Source organism: Podarcis liolepis, assembly GCF_965112155.1.
Source record: "Podarcis liolepis genome assembly, chromosome: 6".
Classification (NCBI taxonomy): domain Eukaryota; kingdom Metazoa; phylum Chordata; class Lepidosauria; order Squamata; family Lacertidae; genus Podarcis; species Podarcis liolepis.
In genome coordinates this window covers 5,885,879-5,904,618 of record NC_139559.1, presented here as the reverse complement: position 1 = coordinate 5,904,618, position 18,740 = coordinate 5,885,879, and the positions used below count along the sequence as shown (strand labels likewise).

General features: G+C 42.5%; 1 protein-coding gene and 1 long non-coding RNA gene across 10 annotated transcripts in view; one reads left to right on the top strand and one right to left on the bottom strand.

The window, feature by feature from the left end:
- Positions 1–18,740, bottom strand: part of RTEL1 (regulator of telomere elongation helicase 1) — a 77,364-nt gene that overhangs the window by 44,542 nt on the left and 14,082 nt on the right. For all 9 annotated transcript variants that reach the window (XR_014527156.1, XR_014527157.1, XM_083507346.1 and 6 more), the window contains exons 7-16: positions 16,299–16,374; positions 14,033–14,117; positions 12,032–12,097; positions 11,090–11,243; positions 10,388–10,426; positions 9,478–9,556; positions 7,883–7,980; positions 7,376–7,431; positions 4,076–4,150; positions 2,887–2,968 (exon numbers count right to left, since the gene is read on the bottom strand). Coding sequence is in view for 7 of the 9 variants with exons in the window: in XM_083507346.1 (XP_083363472.1) it covers positions 2,887–2,968; positions 4,076–4,150; positions 7,376–7,431; positions 7,883–7,980; positions 9,478–9,556; positions 10,388–10,426; positions 11,090–11,243; positions 12,032–12,097; positions 14,033–14,117; positions 16,299–16,374 (810 nt within the window). In the remaining 2 variants the exon portion in view is untranslated. The remainder of the gene's footprint in view (positions 1–2,886; positions 2,969–4,075; positions 4,151–7,375; positions 7,432–7,882; positions 7,981–9,477; positions 9,557–10,387; positions 10,427–11,089; positions 11,244–12,031; positions 12,098–14,032; positions 14,118–16,298; positions 16,375–18,740) is intronic.
- LOC310708933 lies at positions 19–13,694 on the top strand. Its single transcript, XR_014527230.1, has 3 exons — positions 19–1,192; positions 2,957–3,141; positions 13,640–13,694. It is a non-coding gene; the product is annotated as an uncharacterized lncRNA (long non-coding RNA).

Sequence of the window (18,740 nt, the reverse complement as noted above, 5' to 3'; positions counted from 1 at the left end):
CTGTATCAAACAAAACACCAAGGCAAAACGTTAAGAGGTATTCACTGTGGCTGGAGCAAAGAGCACCGACCCGTAAGTTACTGCAAGCAGATATAGCAGGCCACTTGTAAGCAACCACGGGCCTTGAACTAATTAACATCTTCTCAGACAGCCTTAATGCACAGCATTAAGAAATTGTGAGTTCCAAAAAACTTTTACAAAAGTTATTATTTTTTTAAAATGCCCTAAAACATGTAAACACTATTAAAAGGATCCTTTGAGTGGTCCTTTGTAAAGAGCAGTATCTTACAAACGCCCTAGAGCCTTGGAAGATGTTTCCAAGTAGAAAGGCAACTTTATTTTAATGTCTTGTGCAGAACTGGTTTCCCTTCTGATGGAGAAGAGAAGAAGTTAGGTAGAGCAAGTTCTTGACTGATATAAAACAATTCTATCTTAGGAAGGAAAGCAGTATCTGGGTGTACCTCAATGTTTATCACTGCAGAACTGCATAGATACAAGGAGAGTCAGATCTGAGTGCCGACAGCTCACCATATCGCCTCTAGAAAACCCGTTCTGAAGGATGAACACATTGACTAGAAGTAGCCATTGGCTAACTTGGGACAAAATAAAAAATTCAATGCAGCTATGTATTCTATCACTGGCAGGTAGCACTTTCAAAAAGTGCTTAGCTGTAGGACATGAGAAGATAGAGAAATGCTGAGATGGTTGAATGATGGGCTCTGAGAGATGAATTCACCAAACCTACAGATTTTATGCATGGCACAGTTGCCTGGCAGGGGTGAAAATCATGAGAGTATACTCAGAGAACCTCTTTCACTTTGCTCTGTATGACATGGAGTGACTCTGTATTTACATGGAATGGAGGAGGGGATATCAAGTTTGGGAAGGCGACCATTTAAGTTGGCACTTCACTCGGTATCACATTTCTGGCACAAAAGAAAGTAGAGGCAGAGCATGGAACAAGCAAAGGAATTGCGAGATTTGTTATTTGTGGGCTTCAATTCTCAAGGTTCTCTTATCAACACTCCAGATTCTTTGTTTTCTGTATTATTCACCACATTTCTAAACAAGGAAAATGTGTACTGCCTAGACTGCCTGCAAGAGTTTCTGGAACTAAAGTACAAGGGCATGCTATGAACAGTAGGAAGTACTTGAAGTAAACCTAAACAAGAGTTTTCCCCACTCAGAATTGGTATGTGTAAAATAAATATAATTTATCAAATTACTTACGACAACAACTGTGGGGGTGAAATATTTATATGGGAACATACCTTTATAATTGCATCAGCATCATTAGAGGCTAAAGGTCAAGTGAATTCATTTTTGCTCTTTAGAACACACCAAGTTTGGCTATTGTAATAATGTGAGATATATACACACACACCCTTTGTTCCTGTACACCTCCTTTCATTCAAGATGCAAACAAATTAGTACTTAATTCTAATTTAGGGGTGGGAAATATGTAACCTTTCAGATGCTGTTGGACTCCAACCCCCATCATCCCTTGCTGATACGGCCACTGACCAAGGATGATGGGATCTGTAGTCCAGCAACGACTGGAGGGCCACAGGTTTCCCACCCGTGCTCTAAATTAAGCATTGATTCCCATTTTGTCCAAAGCAGGGGAACCATGGTTGCAAACTTCAGAACAAGCCAGAATATTAAGCCACAGTTTGAAGTCAGCTTATTCCAAAGATAGCAGCAAAACAGGGAAATCTGTTTAAATTTAGGTTTCCTGATTTAATGACAACTTGTGGCATAGAGGGAGGTAAGGAGTCTGTGTGTGCAGTCAAAAGGCTGATGCATATCATCTGGGGGATGAAAATGGAAGATAGTGGTCCTCCTAGCTTCCTTCCTATGTCTAAGACTCCCAGTCCTTAATTACCTAACCTACATGGTCATGCCTGTAGGGATCAGATGGGATTACCATGAGGAATTATAGAATATACATCAAGCCATCGTGTCCACAATGAAGACATTGTGATGACTGGGTTTGATATATTGACGATAATTTCTGATTAAATCCCATAAGATTCTACATTCATGCCCTTTTGATGCCCTTTTGCCTTTGCTGCCCATTTCTCCTTGCTCTTCACAAATCACGTACACACTTAGACAGGCAGGCGTCCTGTGTCCTCAAAGACTGGGCAGTTTCATCTTTGTAGATTTCTGATATTAATCTTAGAATGTTAATCTTAGGGCCAGGAAACAGATCTCACATGAAGGGGATAATGGTCACTGTCCTCCTGGACATCCTCCTTATCATATGTATTGCTTGTTTATTACCTCCGGGGTTGCCAGATGCTCTTCTTTGTAGTTCTGTTCTTTGTTTACCCCAGAAATATTTGTGCTTAATTAGTTTTAGTAGTTTAACTTGTCCCCACGTGGGTTTGTTTAAATGCTCAGAGGAAATGATTGGTTCTTACGAACACTCTGTAAAAAGTTCTTTTGTGAATAAAACGGCTGCGGAGATCTGACGGACAGGCACAGAGAGACACGATTATACGCACCCTTCCCAGAGCCTTGCTGGTTCAAGTCTCTGTGTGTCTTCTTATTAATCAGAGTTCAATCCTTCCTTTACTTTGAGAACGCAACAATGCCACTGTTTGCCCTGCTTTTGCCTATCTTTGCCCCCTCAGTTCTTCCCAAAATCAACAGCACAGCATCAATACCTTCAAACACAACATTAAATTTTGGAAGCACAATTACACAGTGCAATGACAAAACTACGCAATGGTTTCACAAAAACTGGCTAGAAAATGTCCTGGCCAAATGAGATTATAGATTGCTATCATGGCACACACAGCTGCCTCCAGTTCTCATTTAAGTTGAAGAAACCTGGGCTGAAAGATTTACATGATCAAAGCAACGTATCAGCATTGTCACCTTGTTTTTTAGTTGCTGACGAATTCCACAGGTCTGTCCTCTGCTTCTTTTTATGATTACTTGCATCTAGATGGATGTGGACCTAAGAGGAATAATCAATAAATATGAAGTACAAGAATAGGACATCTATGCTACTTGCATCACCACAATGAAGTTTGTAAGGGAGCAATGAACAGAACCAGCTTCTACTAGCAGGCAACATGTTGTAAGTGGGCCTATGCAGTTTGAACAAGGAACTGAGTAAATTCTGAAAAGGTATTAACTTACTCTTTTGCAGTATCTTACAACTGAAAAGGTATAAAGTCACTAATTATACAGTGGTGCCTCGCAAGACGAAATTAATTCGTTCCGCGAGTTTTGTCGTCTTGCGGTTTTTTTCGTCTTGCAAAGCACGGTGTCGGAAAAGTTTTGGAAAAGCTTCAAAAATCACCAAAGTCTTCAAAAACCTCAAAAAAGGCTACCACACCGCGTGCTATGAGTTGCTCCTCGAAGTCAAGTTGCAACTGTATTAACGGTTTTAAGAAAAAGGAAACAAACTTGCAAGATGTTTCCGTCTTGCGAAGCAAGCCCATAGGGAAAATCGTCTTGCGAAGCAACTCAAAAAACCAAAAACCCTTTCGTTTTGCGAGTTTTCTGTCTTGCGAGGCATTCGTCTTGCGAGGTACCACTGTACTATGGTAAACTCATGCAGCCCTCTTTTTCCTCAAACTTAATTCAACCATTTATTGCTAAGCCTATAAAAAACTAAAATCTTTTGACTTTTCAGCACCATAAAGGTAAAGGTAAAGTGACCCCTGACCGTTAGATCCAGTTGCGGACGACTCTGGGGTTGTGGCGTTCATCTCGCTTTACAGGCCGAGGGAGCCCGCGTACAGCTTCTGGGTCATGTGGCCAGCATGACTAAGCCACTTCTGACAAGCCAGAGCAGCGCACGGAAATGCCGTTTACCTTCCCGCTGAAGCGGTACCTATTTATCTACTTGCACTTTGATGTGCTTTTGAACTGCTAGGTTGGCAGGAGCAGGGACCGAGCAATGGGAGCTCACCCCGTCGCAGGGATTCAGACTGCCGACCTTCTGATTGGCAAGCCCTAGGCTCTGTGGTTTAGACCACAGCGCTACCCGTGTCCCTATTTTCAGCACCACAGGCAAGCTAAAGTAGGAAATCAGCCTCAGAACAGCACAACATACCTTATAATACTTTGAGACTGAGCAGCCCAGGATGGAACTAGACGTGCCTTCTGATGGACGGAAATTAAAAACAGTCTAGGAAACAAGATGGGAGAAAATGTAAGATGGGGAGGGAAAACCCTCCATGACTTTCAAGCAAGGTAAATAAGATTCAGCATGCTTCTGAATGGCTTCATCATAACAACAAAATAATTTCAAAATAAAAAAGGATTTCTGCTGGTTATCCGCAACACCTTTGCAAGGCTTCCAACTCTATCACCAGGCTGAAAGCACAGAACAGTCATACCTTGGGTTAAATATACTTCAGGCTGAGCGTTTTCAGGTTACGCTCCACGGCGACCTGGAAGTAATGGAATGTGTTACTTCCGAGTCTCGCCGCTCGCACATGCGCAGACACTCAAAATGACATCACGCACATGCGCAGATGCGGCGAGTTGCAACCCGTGCAGACGTGGGTTGCGTTCACTTCAGGATGCAAGCAGGGCTGCAGAACAGATCCCGTTCGCATCCAGAGGTACCACTGTAAAGGGTAACAGTGTGCAGAAGGGCAATTTGTGGGCGTTTTAGTTCTCATTTTGCCAACGATTACTCCTGGGGTTCCACAGGGTTACTTCTGAGTCGACATAAATAGCCACTTTTCAGTTTAGGAAAAAAGGCAGCTAAGGGGGAACAAGATATTGGTGTATAAGAGATGAATGGTGTATCTTATACAGCGCTCTGGACAAAAAGGACTTATTCATGCAGTACATAGTAAAAACCATGTAACTTGCTCCCGCAGCAGGCATTGATGGCCATCAACTTAGTTGGTTTTAAGAGAGAATTAGACAAATTCATGGAGAAGGCTATCAGTGGTTTCTAGCCATGGTGGCTGTGCTCTGTCTCTACGGCTGGAGGCTTAATGCTTCTGAATATCAGTTACTGGAAACCACAGGCAGTGAGAGTGCTCCTGTGCTTGGGTCCTGCTTCTGGCTTCCCATTAAGGCACCTGGTTGGCCACTGTGAAAACAGGATGCTGGATTAGATGCGCCATTGGCCTGATCCAGCAGCCAGGCTCTTTTTACCTTCTTATAGTATTACTAGCATGGGTGGCCCTGTGGTCTAAACCACAGAGCCTAGGGCTTGCCAAGCAGAAGGTCGGCAGTTTGAATCGCCGCGACGGGGTGAGCTCCTGTTGTTCAGTCCCTGCTCCTGCCCACCTAGCAGTTTGAAAGCACGTCAAAGTGCAAGTAGATAAATAGGTACCGCTCCGGCGGGAAGGTAAACGGCGTTTCCGTGCGCTGCCAGAAGCAGCTTAGTCATGCTGGCCAGAAGCAGCTTAGTCATGAGGACAAACGCCGGCTCCCTCGGCCAGTAAAGCGAGATGAGCACCGCAACCCCAGAGTCATCCGCAACTGACCTAACGGTCAGGGGTACCTTTACCTTTACTTTAGTTTTACTGGGGGGGAAAGGCCATCCCCCAACTCACTCTGCCCTGCCCGAGTTTGCCAAACCGCCTCACTCATATATAATTTAACTGGCATATAATCATGCCTAATTCATCAATAAATGTACTTTACAAATGTGTAAACACCAATGCACATATAAAGAGATACAATGACAATATGATGTGTTTTATTAGAATAACTATAGCTGCCCTACTATCCGAATATCTTTAAAAAGTACTGTATTTTTCTGTGCCCCCATGTATAAGACGCACCCTACTTTTAGGGACCCCAAATTTAGAAAATGGGCATATGCACTATTCGTGTATAAGATGCCCCCAGATTTTTAACCCTTTTTAAAAGTAAAAAAACCTAGTCTTATACACAGAAAAGTACAGTATATATTATAGCTTGGAGAGTGATCGCCCCCTAGTGGAAGTTAAAAGAACTACATCAGAGAGCTCAAGAAGTTAATAAAAACGAATGGCCTACAATTCTGTTTCTAAAAAAACAGTTTATTTCATTATTACTGGTAGCTGGTCAGGAGATGCTGTTGGATGTTTTGTGGTAGGGGAAATGGCCAAAAATCACTGCTAATATTCTGGATAAAACAGTTTGGATAGATTTACGTTTCCTATATTATAAGGTATTAATATGAAGCAAGTTTAAGCAATCTGAAAGGATGGTACCCTGAGGAGCAAAAGGTTTCTCAGTACTCTTAAATATACTTCATGGCACTGTAGAAAGAGCGAAATTAAGGCTATCAAAACTTAATCCATGTACAAAAAAATTAACTCGTTTGCATTAAGTTTATGAAGAAGTTAAATAAGTCTTAGTTCATTTCCTATCATTGCAATTTCCTATAACTGCAATGGATAATGACTTGTCTGGAATCTAGAAGATTTGAAATGAAAACCTATGTGGAAATACCACAAGCAAATGCATCTCCCTTTAATTTTTTCTTCTGCAGACTAAACATCCCTAACCTCTTGGTTTTAGACACTGTCAATTTCCTGGTCATCCTCCTCCTCATCTCCAGCCTAAAGATACCCAGATTTTTCTACTGCTCTTCCCCCCCCCCCCCGACTCTATCATCATCCTGGTCACCCTCACCAGCATTTCCGGTCAAGACCCATCCAGTGCTCAAAGCAAACATAAAGGTTACTGTATCTAAAAGATAGGATTCCCATAGGATTTGTTCTTGATCTGCAGGAAAGGTTTACACCAGGCACAGGCAAACTCGGCCCTCCAGATGTTTTGGGACTACAACTCCCATCATCCCCAGCTAACAGGACCAGTGGTCAGGAATGATGGGAGTTGTAGTCCCTAAACATATGGCGTGCCGAGTTTGACTATGCCTGGTTTACATTGCTCCAGCTCAATCTGGTTTCCTTAAAACTCTCCCAATTACATTCCAGTGAATAACAAATATGCTACAGTTTCTAAACTGAAAAATGCAGACCACATCCCTTGGAACTCTCATTCCATTGTGCACAGTAAATTGGCATTCAAAGCCTCTCTTCAAAGACAAAGAATACCAAGTGGAAATGACCACAGCCTTGATTGCTGCCACCATCAAGCAAAATTTCTTTTTCCTTCACTATAATAAACTTACGCAAACACAACCAACCACCCTACCTTATCACAGCTTCGGACCTGAGCAGGTTGAACATGAGAGTGCAGCAGAATTCTGTAAAGTGATTTTAACCATCCTGTTCTCTAATTACCAACTTGCCCCAGGTTTACATAATGTGCATTATGAAGATATTCACAGAATGACATGAATAGCTCACTTGGAATGTTATTACTGAATTTACAACTCTCTCCATGGTGCCTTTCAGTCTTTGAAAGTACAAAAGAGGAGGCAAGATATATTTACCTGAATTATGTCTGTAAATTTATGCAACCCAGCTGTATTGATGAATATGCCAGTACCTAAAGGCAGGGGAGAATATTGTAACATTTTTACATGACTTTGCTCACAATCATCAAAAATCCATTTATGAACACTGCGTTGTAGGCATGGAGCCACACATGTGTTGTAGGCATGGAGGCACTGTATACTCAAAATGTTTAGCAAACTTATCATAAGATGCCTCTGACAATTCTGGGATCTCTTCCCATGGACCTCTGTTGCTTATTCACCACCCCCACCATACAGAATAGGTTTCATAATGAGTTCTTGTGTTCAATCATATTCACCATGAATCTCTCACCTGTATTCTAGTTCTCTCCCGCCTTGTTTCATTTTCTCTAGATGTACCTTAACTATTTTCAGGTCTGTTTCTTGGGCTCATGCAATGCTGTGCACTCTTACAATATTATACCCTGCTTTCAAACTTTCTCCCCACCCCCTATTTTTCCAAAGTATAATGTGTACACTTACGGCCTGCTAAATACTGTAAGATTTGTTCCAGTGACTCAAGGAGAGATGCTTGGGTTTGGGATGTGATTTGGACCTTTTCAAACAGGTCAAATATATAGCTGTAATTTCAAGAAGAAACATAAACAAAATACTGAGTCTTATCCTAGTAGCTAACCAAAGTACAAAATAGAAAACAGTCTCACTCCATTTCTCACTAAGGTATTCTACGGTTCTCAGCACATACAAACATTATGTATATAGAGTTAGAAGAACTACTCAGAATCAACCCCGGATTTCAGATCAATTCTAAAGGAACTAGGATTAAGCCTAAAGAATATTTAATCCTAGATCTGAATCAACAAAAAGGAACAGCTAGAAGGAGAATTATTACAAGGGATGTGCTAAAATAAAGTGGATGAGATTTAGCTAATGAGCATTGACAGTACAAGCTCTGGGGAGAGTGGGAGAACCCCCAGGACAACAGGTGGGGGAAGGAAAAGGCAGATCATTCCATCAGACAAGCAGAAAAGCTTGCGCTGAAAGAGCAATCTGCTTAATGCCATGTTGAATTCCTCCCTCTAAGTATGGAGAACCTATTCTGTAACAGAGAGCGGTAATCAAATATGTAGTTTGAATGCCCGCGATGGGGTGAGCTCCCATTGTTCAGTCCCAGCTCCTGCCTGCCTAGCAGTTCAAAAGCACGTCAAGTGCAAATAGATAAATAGGTACCACTCCAGCAGGAAGGTAAACGTTTCCGTGTGCTGCTCTGGTTTTGCCAGAAGCGGCTTAGTCATGCCGACTACATGACCTGGAAGCTGTCTACAGACAAACGTTGGCTCCCTCGGCCTATAGAGCGAGATGAGTGCACAACCCCCGAGTCGTCCGCGACTGCACCTAACGGTCAGGGGTACCTTCACCTTTAACTTTAGTTGAATACCATCCACCACCTCCGACCAAAGCTTGATGAGCCTCCATAAACATGAGGGCTAGAAACCTTCTTTTAAAAAATAGTATCTGTTTTTGGAAATGTGAAATGCAGTGGCTTGATGAAAGTCGAGTGATTTGTTTTATTTGGTATTTGTAATCAACCCTTCCCCCAATAGTGTATCCTCTGGACATTTTATCCTCCCAAACCAACCTGCGAGATAGGGCAGGCTAAGCAATATTTCATTAATTTATTATATTTATATCCCACCTATCATTCAAGGTGGCATAAATGGCTCGTTCATTCCCTATCATTATAACAACGTTGTAGAATATGTTAAGCAGAGAGGTAGGAGGTACCCCAAGGCCTCCAAATGAGCTTCACTGCTCACTAGTCTAAGCATTATAATGTGCTACTTGACCTGATGGGACACCCAGTGAGCTTCATAGTCAAGCAAGGGTTTGAACCGAGTGTCCCAGTCTGACCCTTTGTCAAGCAACCTCTTTGCAGCTACAATTTCCAGCAGCCACAACTGTAGCTCCAGAAAACCTGGGTGACTCAGGCCCAAGATTCTCAAGGAAACACCCTACACCATAAAACAAGCAACACAGCAATTTTATGAGTCTATGGGCAGGCACACAAAAACAAGAAATGCCAACTTGGCACACGCTTTGTATCTCCTGAAACATACCTTCCATCCTTAGTGAGTCCACTTCCACTTGGTGGCAGCTCGACAGCATCTATAACGTTTTCTAGCTGAAGAAGAATCTCTTGAAGGCAAACAGAGGAAGAGGAGGAATGTTATGCAGCTGGCATATAACCAAATTATCCAGCTCTTCCTCCTCAGACAAGACTGCAACACAGGCACTCTCTCACTGCCTTCCCAACAAGAAAAGGGCTCCTTCTAAGTGACACACTCCCTCAGGGTGGGGAGGTTGCAATGAACAGACCACCTCAGTGGGCTTGTTGCTGAAAAGCAGGACATAACTTTCAAAAAGAACTAAAGAACTAAAGCAAAGGACTTTGTCTAGGGCTGACGCAAGATTTTCACATTTGGGGGTAATACTTTCTGAGTAAGATAAGTAGAATCCAGTCAACCAATGATCTGCCATATGCCAATATCATAAAAATGACAGGCAAATTACATTGTTTACAGGCAATTAAAATATGCAAATGAGTAGTAGCTTGCCAGCCAAATGCATAAACATGAAATATCCTTCAGTATTCAACAAGTTGTCAGTAAATTAGCTAGCATTTCTCATCCACCATGTATGTTTCTCTCAAACCAAAGTGATTAGGAATTTGCTTCCACAAGGGATACTGTGCATTCCCCTCACGCACACAACCCTTAATAAATGTTCCTCTGGTCTCTTTGGGTATTGTTCAAGGCATTCAGTTTTTCACATACTACCTACGTTGACAGATCTTTAATTTACTGCACCAAAGTGGTTATAAAGTACAAAATTTGGAATATCTGTGCAATAGAGAGAGTAATCAGCTACATGATCCTCTTGGCTAAACTGAAAGCCACCCATTGCCAAAACATTTTTTTAAAAAAAACTTCTCTATAGACAAAATATGAATCTAATAATTGTACTTACGCTTTATCTTTGCGATGTCTTCAAGCTCCATGTTTAATCCTGTTTCAGAAAGAATTCTTATTCAGGCAGTTTCCAGTGCAATACTGTATCAATGTCTCTTCCCCCAACCCATCCTGTATAAATCTCAATATTTAGATTGTACACTAATGTACCTTTCCAAGTGCAATGTACATGCACTGCCTGTTTACTGCTTATTGGACTTTGATTGTGGATGAGTGGAGGATGAGAGGAGGCCAGGAAGGCTGCAAAGTATTCTGATGGCTATCCTGCAGGCTTTATGTGCTCTTCATTTCCCTCCTTGACCAATTCTCCAAACCAAAATCCAGAAATCCAAAGCACAAATATCAAAAGCGCCATTTAAACAATTTGCTTTTAAGTACCTAATTTATACTGGATTTGCCTTGGCATGGAAAACACCCCCCCCCCCTTTCAACAAGCTCAAAGAATGCACTGAAAAAACTCTTGCAGAAGCCTCACTGGCATTAATACACAGCTGCACAAAAGATTTTCATGTTCTTGCACAAGTATCTTTCTTTCATTGGGGTTTTCACAGAAGAGTTGCCAGCAATAATCCTAATACATCAACTGCCTAGCAACCAAAGTCCACGTTCTGAAGACTGATTTTGCAAAACTCAAAACGCATGCAGCCCAATGAAGCTCTTGTTGCATTCAAGAAATCACTGCCCTATACAGGCAATCTACCTGAACTGGCAGGCTCCACATTGAATTCAGAGTTGATTTCATTCTGCTGAACGTTTTTCACTTGTTCTTCCAGAACTATGTTAATGGCATCCACAGCTGAAGCCAAGTCATAGGGTGTCAAGTCAAACGATGCCAACTCTTCACATATCTTTTCCTAGGGGTGTAGACAAAAAGTTACACTTGTAGTGTAAACTCTTAACCACATCAGCTATGCACACACTTTGTGTCTGTCTGTCAGGACAAATTCCTGCTCTAGGAAGACAACATTATCAAAGGACCAAAGGAAGAGAGTAGTTCTTTTAAAAATAACACCAGTGACCTATCATCTCAGTTGCTCAATACTTAGTGGGGGAACAAATAGTCACAGATTACCGTATTTTTCGTTCTATAGGACGCACATTTCCCCCTCCAAAAATTAAGGGGAAATGTGTGTGCGTCCTATAGAGCGAATGCAGGCTGCGCCGCTAAGCCCAAAGCCAGAACAGGAAGACGGAGCACTGCGGAGCGCTCCGTCTCGCTGCTCTAGCTTGGGGACGGTGCCTTCACCCTGCTGTCCTGCAGAAGCTAGCAAGGCTGTTCCCAAGCCAGAACAGCGAGACGGAGGGCTCTATCTCGCTGCTCTAGCTTGGGGACGGCTGCGCGCAAACCTCTGTAGGGCAGCGGGGCGCTGCGCTCCAAAGGCTTCAGGGATCTTTGAGGCTGGCGGTGGGGGAAAGCAGCGCTTCCCCCCACCGCCAGCCCCACAAGCTCTGGTGAATGTACCTTGAATGCACCTTGTTTTAGAGGGGGAGAACAAGAAAAAAAAATCCCTGTTCTCCCCCTCCTATGGTCCGGTGCGTCCAATGGAGCGAAAAATACAGTACTTGACTTCTTATATGAAAACATACCTACAAGGCTCTTTGCCTGTTAAAAATGGAGAGAAGCCGGGGCATCTTTTCTTACCACATTGTGAGCTTCATCAAGTATCACTACAGCCCCCTTCAAGTCCAAGTTGTGAGCTCTTCGACTCTATATTTTTTAAAAAAAAGTGGGAGATATGTGAGGCAGGATGGCAGGGACAACTTGTTTACAACTATTTACACCACCCTTAAATGTCTGTCATCACAAAGCAGTCTATCACGGTATGGCAGCTGCACATGGCCCAATGAAAGAAGTGCAACATGGTCCTGTAAAATTCCATTTCAATGACACTCACACAGGTGTTCCTTGCCAACCTATTATTTATTAAATATTTTATATGATGCCTGTTTTGCAGACATCTAAAGGTGGTGCACAACAGTATCTAAAAAAAATTACAGCAAGTACAATCAAAACCAGTAACATACAGTAAGGCAATCCATCAAAATATCCTTTAAAATCCCACAACAAGCAGGAAGTTGTGTGTGGGTGTTATCTGTTGCACACACGTGTTTGAGGAACAGTTAATGCCAATAAACCAAAGCAGCATGTCATTTTGCTTCTTCAGTGCATATTTCACAAAGAAAAACAGTGAAACAGCTTTGTCAGCACATCAGAAACCCCTATTATTCAATCAACCTCATAACTAGAAAATGATCCATAAATCTGAATTGCTACAATCCCAAAATGGTGACCTGTACTGGGATTTCACTATTATCCACCCAGTACAGGACACTCGAATCCTGGTAACCTGCAGTAATGATTAAAGAAAAGGTTTTTAGCCCTCAAAAGAAGGGGGTAAGGGAAAATAAAAGCTACACAGCAGTTTTTTCTAAAAGCAGATCTCAAAGAGGCTTCTAATTAATTAATTTTATAATGAATGATTTTAGAGTGTTGTTTGTGCTGTACTTTTGTACTGTTTTATTGTTGTTAGCCGCCCTGAGCCCGGCTTCGGAGGGCGGGTGTAATGGGTATGAGTTACTCGTGCGTAAACTGGTGCCTTTCTCGGTTAATTTGCCTTGTTAAACCTTTCTGACTGCACAGCCCCTTCTCATCGTGGCTGCCTCAGTCACTGGCAGAATCCATCAGTGGGCGTTTCTTGAACCTCTTCCAACATAAAAGTTGTTTGACACCCAGTCTCCTCCTCCTCTCACTGCGCGGGAGTCTTCTGCGCAGGGAAGGCGTAGGTAGCGGAGGACCTGGGCTCTCCTCACTGATGTCCAGTGAAGAGTCCCTGAGCCCTCTCTCCACTTCCCCCGTCTGCCCCCCTTTATCCCTGGTGTTGCGCTGATTGGCTTCCCCCTCTACTGAGCTGTTTCTCCCCCTGCTGCTGGGTCCTTCGCCAGCATCATCTGGGAGCCTCCCCTTCGCCTCTCGCTCCGATGTCAGTTCCCTGACATCCGGATATAAATACAATTTATTATTATTATTATTATTAATACTCAGTATATAGCACCATATTCAAGGTGGATCAAGAACCACATGGCTCTAATTTGCCTGTCACACCGCCACTAAACTAGCCTTGTTAGTACAGGGAGATATGCAAAGACTCCTGTGATTTGAATTTGTTATACTGAAGGGAGAAATTTAGCTGGGAAAGTTTCTATGATGAAAACAAAGAAAAGCAACTGAAGTTCTCCATTGTATGCCTAGCCCAGCAGGGAAGCTCAACAAACCAAACAATATTCAACATATTTGGAAGGATGGATGGATGGATGGATGGATGGATGAAAGAAAGAAAGAAAGAAAGAAAGAAAGAAAGAAAGAAAGAAAGATGCTACATGACGAGTTCCAACAAAAAAAACTAGTGAACAAAACTATCTCTCTTTCTGAGAAGGAAATATGTTAAAATAAAAGAAACACAAATTAATTTTTTGGGTTTAATCATCATGTATATATATGTATTTCTGCCTTATGTGATAAGCATTTAGCATCTGTATTGTTTCCTGTAATGAGTTAATTAAGCAATTTACTGGCATATCCACCAAAATCCTCTTAAAATATTCAGTAAAACACCCTTGAATTTTAAAATAATACCCCACATACCTTTGGGTCCAGTAAATAGTTGTAAGGCATAAAAATGATGTCTGCCTGCTGCTTCAAACTCCGAGAAAGATAGTAAGGGCAAACTCTGTTTAAAGAGAGAGGGAGGGAAATGTACACAGTGCTACAAGACAACCAACATGCTTTCCACAGTCATTTATTAAGATTCTCAGGGGTTTCTTGTCAGCTTCTTAATGAGCTAGTCTTAAAGGCAGATGGTTTGGTGGGTTTACATGGGCCCGTCTCCTCTCTCATTTGATAAAAGAGAATGCTGGGAATAAATCCTTGACCCTGCAAATGCAGCGAGATAAAAGAAGGTGGTGGTGCAGAGGCTGCTAGTAAGCTTAGCATTTAAGGCAGGCATAGGCAAACCTGGCCCTCCAGATGTTTTGGAACTACAATTCCCATCATCCCTGACTACTGGTCCTGTTAGCTAGGGATGATGTGAGTTGTAGCCCCAAAACATCTGGAGGGCCGAGTTTGCCTATCCCAGATTTAAGGCATTCAACTTTTACACTGACATAGTCCAGCTTTGACGGCCTTCTGGCAGTTCCCTTCCTGCGAGAAGGGGGGTTACAGGGAACCAGGCAGAGGAACTTCTCAGTAGTGGTGCCCGCCCTGTGGAGTGCCCTCTCGTCAGATGTCAAGGAAATAAACAACTATCTGGCTTTTAGAAGCCATCTGAAGGCAGCCATGTTCAGAGAGGTTTTTAATGTTTGATGTTTTATTGTGCTTTTAATTCTGTTGGGAGCCGCCCAGAGTGGCTGGGGAATAACAACAACAACAACAACAACAACAACAACAACAACAACAACAACAACAACAACATTAAAAAAACCAGGCTCTCAACCAAGAAAATAAACTGTAAAATAGAGAAGGGACCTTGATAAATCATTACACAAAGGGGGGGGGCGGGTGCTTATCATGTAGTCATTTTTCAATCAGAGCTTTATAGCCCATTAAGCAAATATCTGTTTACTTAATTAGATGTGTCATGGGGCTTATGCTTACAAAGATGGATTGTTCATGATTTAGAAAGTATAGAAAAGGGAGATTTGGAATTATCTCCCACCTGATGAGCTTATCAGTGTATGAACATCAGCTACAGTGGTATAGATCCAACAGCACTCGTTTGATAATTAGTCATAGATGTCTTGGTATTTACACAGACTTGCACTGGAGATTTTGAATTCCCTAGCCAAAGGAATGCAATTCAGTCCCTAATCTTTCTATGACTAAATGAAGCAGTAATTTCATATAACAGTGGGTTTTTCTTTTTCCATGCCCTTCTTTAATGAATTCCTAAATTCTGCAATACAGATTTTATTTATGATTGATTAATGCTCCTTTGAAAGGAAGGGCAAGATATAAATTTAACCAACAAATAAAACATTTGGGTTGACTCTTTTTGCAATAGTCAAGTATGTAGATGTAAGTGAATGCAGCCAGCGCTTTCTATTCATAGAAAGATAATACAACAACTTGCATGGCTGAAGGTGTGAGCGACAAATGACAACATCCCCACTTCAAATTTCAGCCTAGTCATGAACTCACTGGGCATTATTAAATCAAACCACTACATCTGAGTCTAAGCCTATCCCCATGTTCACAGGTTTGGTGTATGGATTACCAACACAGACTATATGAAATTGTTTGAGCACTTCATATTTAAAGAGCATTTTCCTAATATACTAGAAAAGTTTCCTATATTTTCCTATATACATGCACATATACATTTCCTATATACAAATACATGCACAAATTTACTGTGCACAACGACTGAATTTTGAAAGACTGTCAAAACTGAATCCTTTCCTCATTTCAGTTCAGCACTAATGCAATTATCTATTGAGAATATACTGCTAATATTATAATTGTTTGTTAATGAAATTTGTATACTGTCCTTCATCTGAAGATCACAGGGCATTTCACAACATAAGAACACAAACTTCATAAAACAAAAACCAACTAATAACCCCCCCAACTCATTTAAAAGGCCATAACATGTTAATCAGCCAAGGACCTGGCTATAGAGAAAGTGTTTTGCCTGGCACCTAAAATATGCAATGAAGGCAGCCAGCAACTTCCCTGGGGAGAGAATTCCACAAAAGGGGAGTCACTGCAAAAAAGGCTCCTTCTCATGTTGCCACCCTCTGGATTTCTCATGAAGGAGGCACATGAACACGGGCCTAAGATGATGAACATAGGGTCCGTGTTGGTTCATATGGGGAGAGGCATAAAGAAAGAGAAAGTGAAGAGGAATTGTGACCTGTGCTTGTTCCCATTTTTAACCAGGTCTTCAATATCCAAGATGGAGCTGATCAGGTCTTTTTCAGTGCTCTTCTCTATAGAAAAGAAAAGAGGAGTTAGCATATTCCAGCAGATCCCAGGCTGGCTCATCTATTCCCGGCTCCTTGAACATCCCATTTTGGGCCTGCCCACTAGCAGAGAAATGTTGGCATCACTCCAGAGCTGGGTGGCCAGAAGGGCTGGGCAAAGGACACCTCTGCCCAATCCAAATTCCCCAGATTGTAGCCTTAGGTCAGGGGTCACCAACTTAAGGCCCATGGGCCAGAAGCGGCCCGCGGAGGTCGTTTGACCGGCCCCCGAGCAGCCCCCGAACCGAGTTGCCCACTTGAGCTAAACCGGCGTGGTGCAGGGACTCACTTCCATGGTGCCGGAAATTGCGTCTGTGCAGACGCTGAAAATTGCGGACGCGCACACGCCGAAAATCGTGGGCGTGCACGCTCACACACGCGCACGATCCGGCCCACGGAGGGATCCCTACAGGACCGATTCAGCCCAGGCAAGATAAACCTTGCCAACCCCTGCCTTAGGTGGTTAGGGTTATGGAAAGCAGGTCCTATCAAGAAAGTTTGAAAGAACTGGGCATATTTAGACTGGGGGAGAGAAGCCTCGTCCTACACCAAACACTCTTCTCAGTGAGGAATGCTATGTCATCCTGGAGGCCCCTTCATCATCACAGGAGGGCCCTGGGATGATATCCTATTTTCCACTAGAAGCAGTGCCTAGCTGAGCAGAAGAGAAGGGGTGATGCCCTTGGGGGTTTAATAGAAGATTGGATGATATAGTGGCAATGCCCAATTAATCAGGCCTAAAATTTTAATTGAGTTCTACCATTTTAATTTATTCATTTGATGAATCAATTAATACTGCAGCCCTAAAACAAGCAAACCTGCAAGTCCTTTCCCTCCCTTTTAATTAAAAAAAACACCTGCCTGCAATGGGGCAAGACATGGATTCATGACATCAGAGGCACCAGCTAATTTGTGTAGTGCACAGCTGACTTCTGCTGCAACCTAGCAGAAAGCAGAAGCATTTCCCCTGAACTCTACTTGTGAACAAAATGTAGTGAGTACGATTCCACGATGACCCTGCTGCTTAAATTATATACTTTCATCTGCACCCTTAATTATCATTTTCTGGGTGCAACCACCCAACACTGCTGCTAAGCAACCTCTGCCCATTTCCTGCACAAATCACATTTAAAATTAATGCAGGTTGCGCATCAACAGCACTTGATGGATTGCTCCTTCTATCTTTAACTTACATGATTATATGAACATAAGAGCCTGCTGCTTCCACATTCCAGGAAAGGTTCCAAAAATATCTGAACATCTGTTGATTTAGTTCTTAATTATGTTTCTCATAAGATACCACATTATATGCAGATGACACACTCTGCAAGCTATGCTCATGGATGGCACCATCTCTCTCCCCCCCACCCATTATGTATGTGTCTTTGTGTGTGTGTGTGTGTGTGTGTGTGTGTGTGTGAGAGAGAGAGAGAGAGAGATTTACGAATGCCTCGCAAGACGAAATGCCTCGCAAGACGAATTCCTCGCAAGACGAAAAACCCGCTAGACGAAAGGGTTTACCGTTTTTCGATGCGCTTCGCAAGAAGAATTTCCCTATGGGCTTGCTTCGCAAGACGAAAACGTCTTGCGAGTCTTCCGATTTTTTTTTGCTCCCCCCCTTTTTCTAAGCCGCTAAGCCGCTAATAGCCTTTTAGCCGCTAAGCCTTTAATAGCCGCTAAACCGCTAAACGCGCTAATCCGCTAATAGGGTTGCTTCGCAAGACGAAAAAACCGCTAGACGAAGAGACTCGCAGAACGGATTATTTTCGTCTTGCGAGGCACCACTGTATTTTAACCTGAAATTATTGATCAGTGCCACTTTCTATGGTCCCCAAATTCTGGGCTCTTAGTATTCCTTATACAGGGGGGCAGTCTTTTACCTTCCTAGGCCTTATTGTCTCTGAATGTGCAAGCAGGTCACTTCACATAATGCCAACTATAGCTGAATGTGCATGGTATAATAGTCAGTGCCTTTCTAAAACCAGCTGACTACCTAGAGGCATAAGTTTGAACTTCAACACTGCTAAAATGATGATGATGGTGATAATTTATTATTTGTACCCTACCCAGCTGACTGGATGGCCCCAACCACTCTGGGCAGCTTCCAGCATATATAAAAACATAGCAAAACATTAAATCTTAAAAAGCTTCCCTATACAGGGCTGACTTCAGATGTCTCATGAATGTAATATAGTTATTCATCTCCTTGACATCCGATGGGAGATGGGCGCCACCACCAAGAAGGCCCTTTGCCTGGTTCCCCCAGCTTTACTTCTTGGAAGCTATCTTCCAAGTGAAGTTTATATACTGAATAAGAATTCAATATAAGTGAG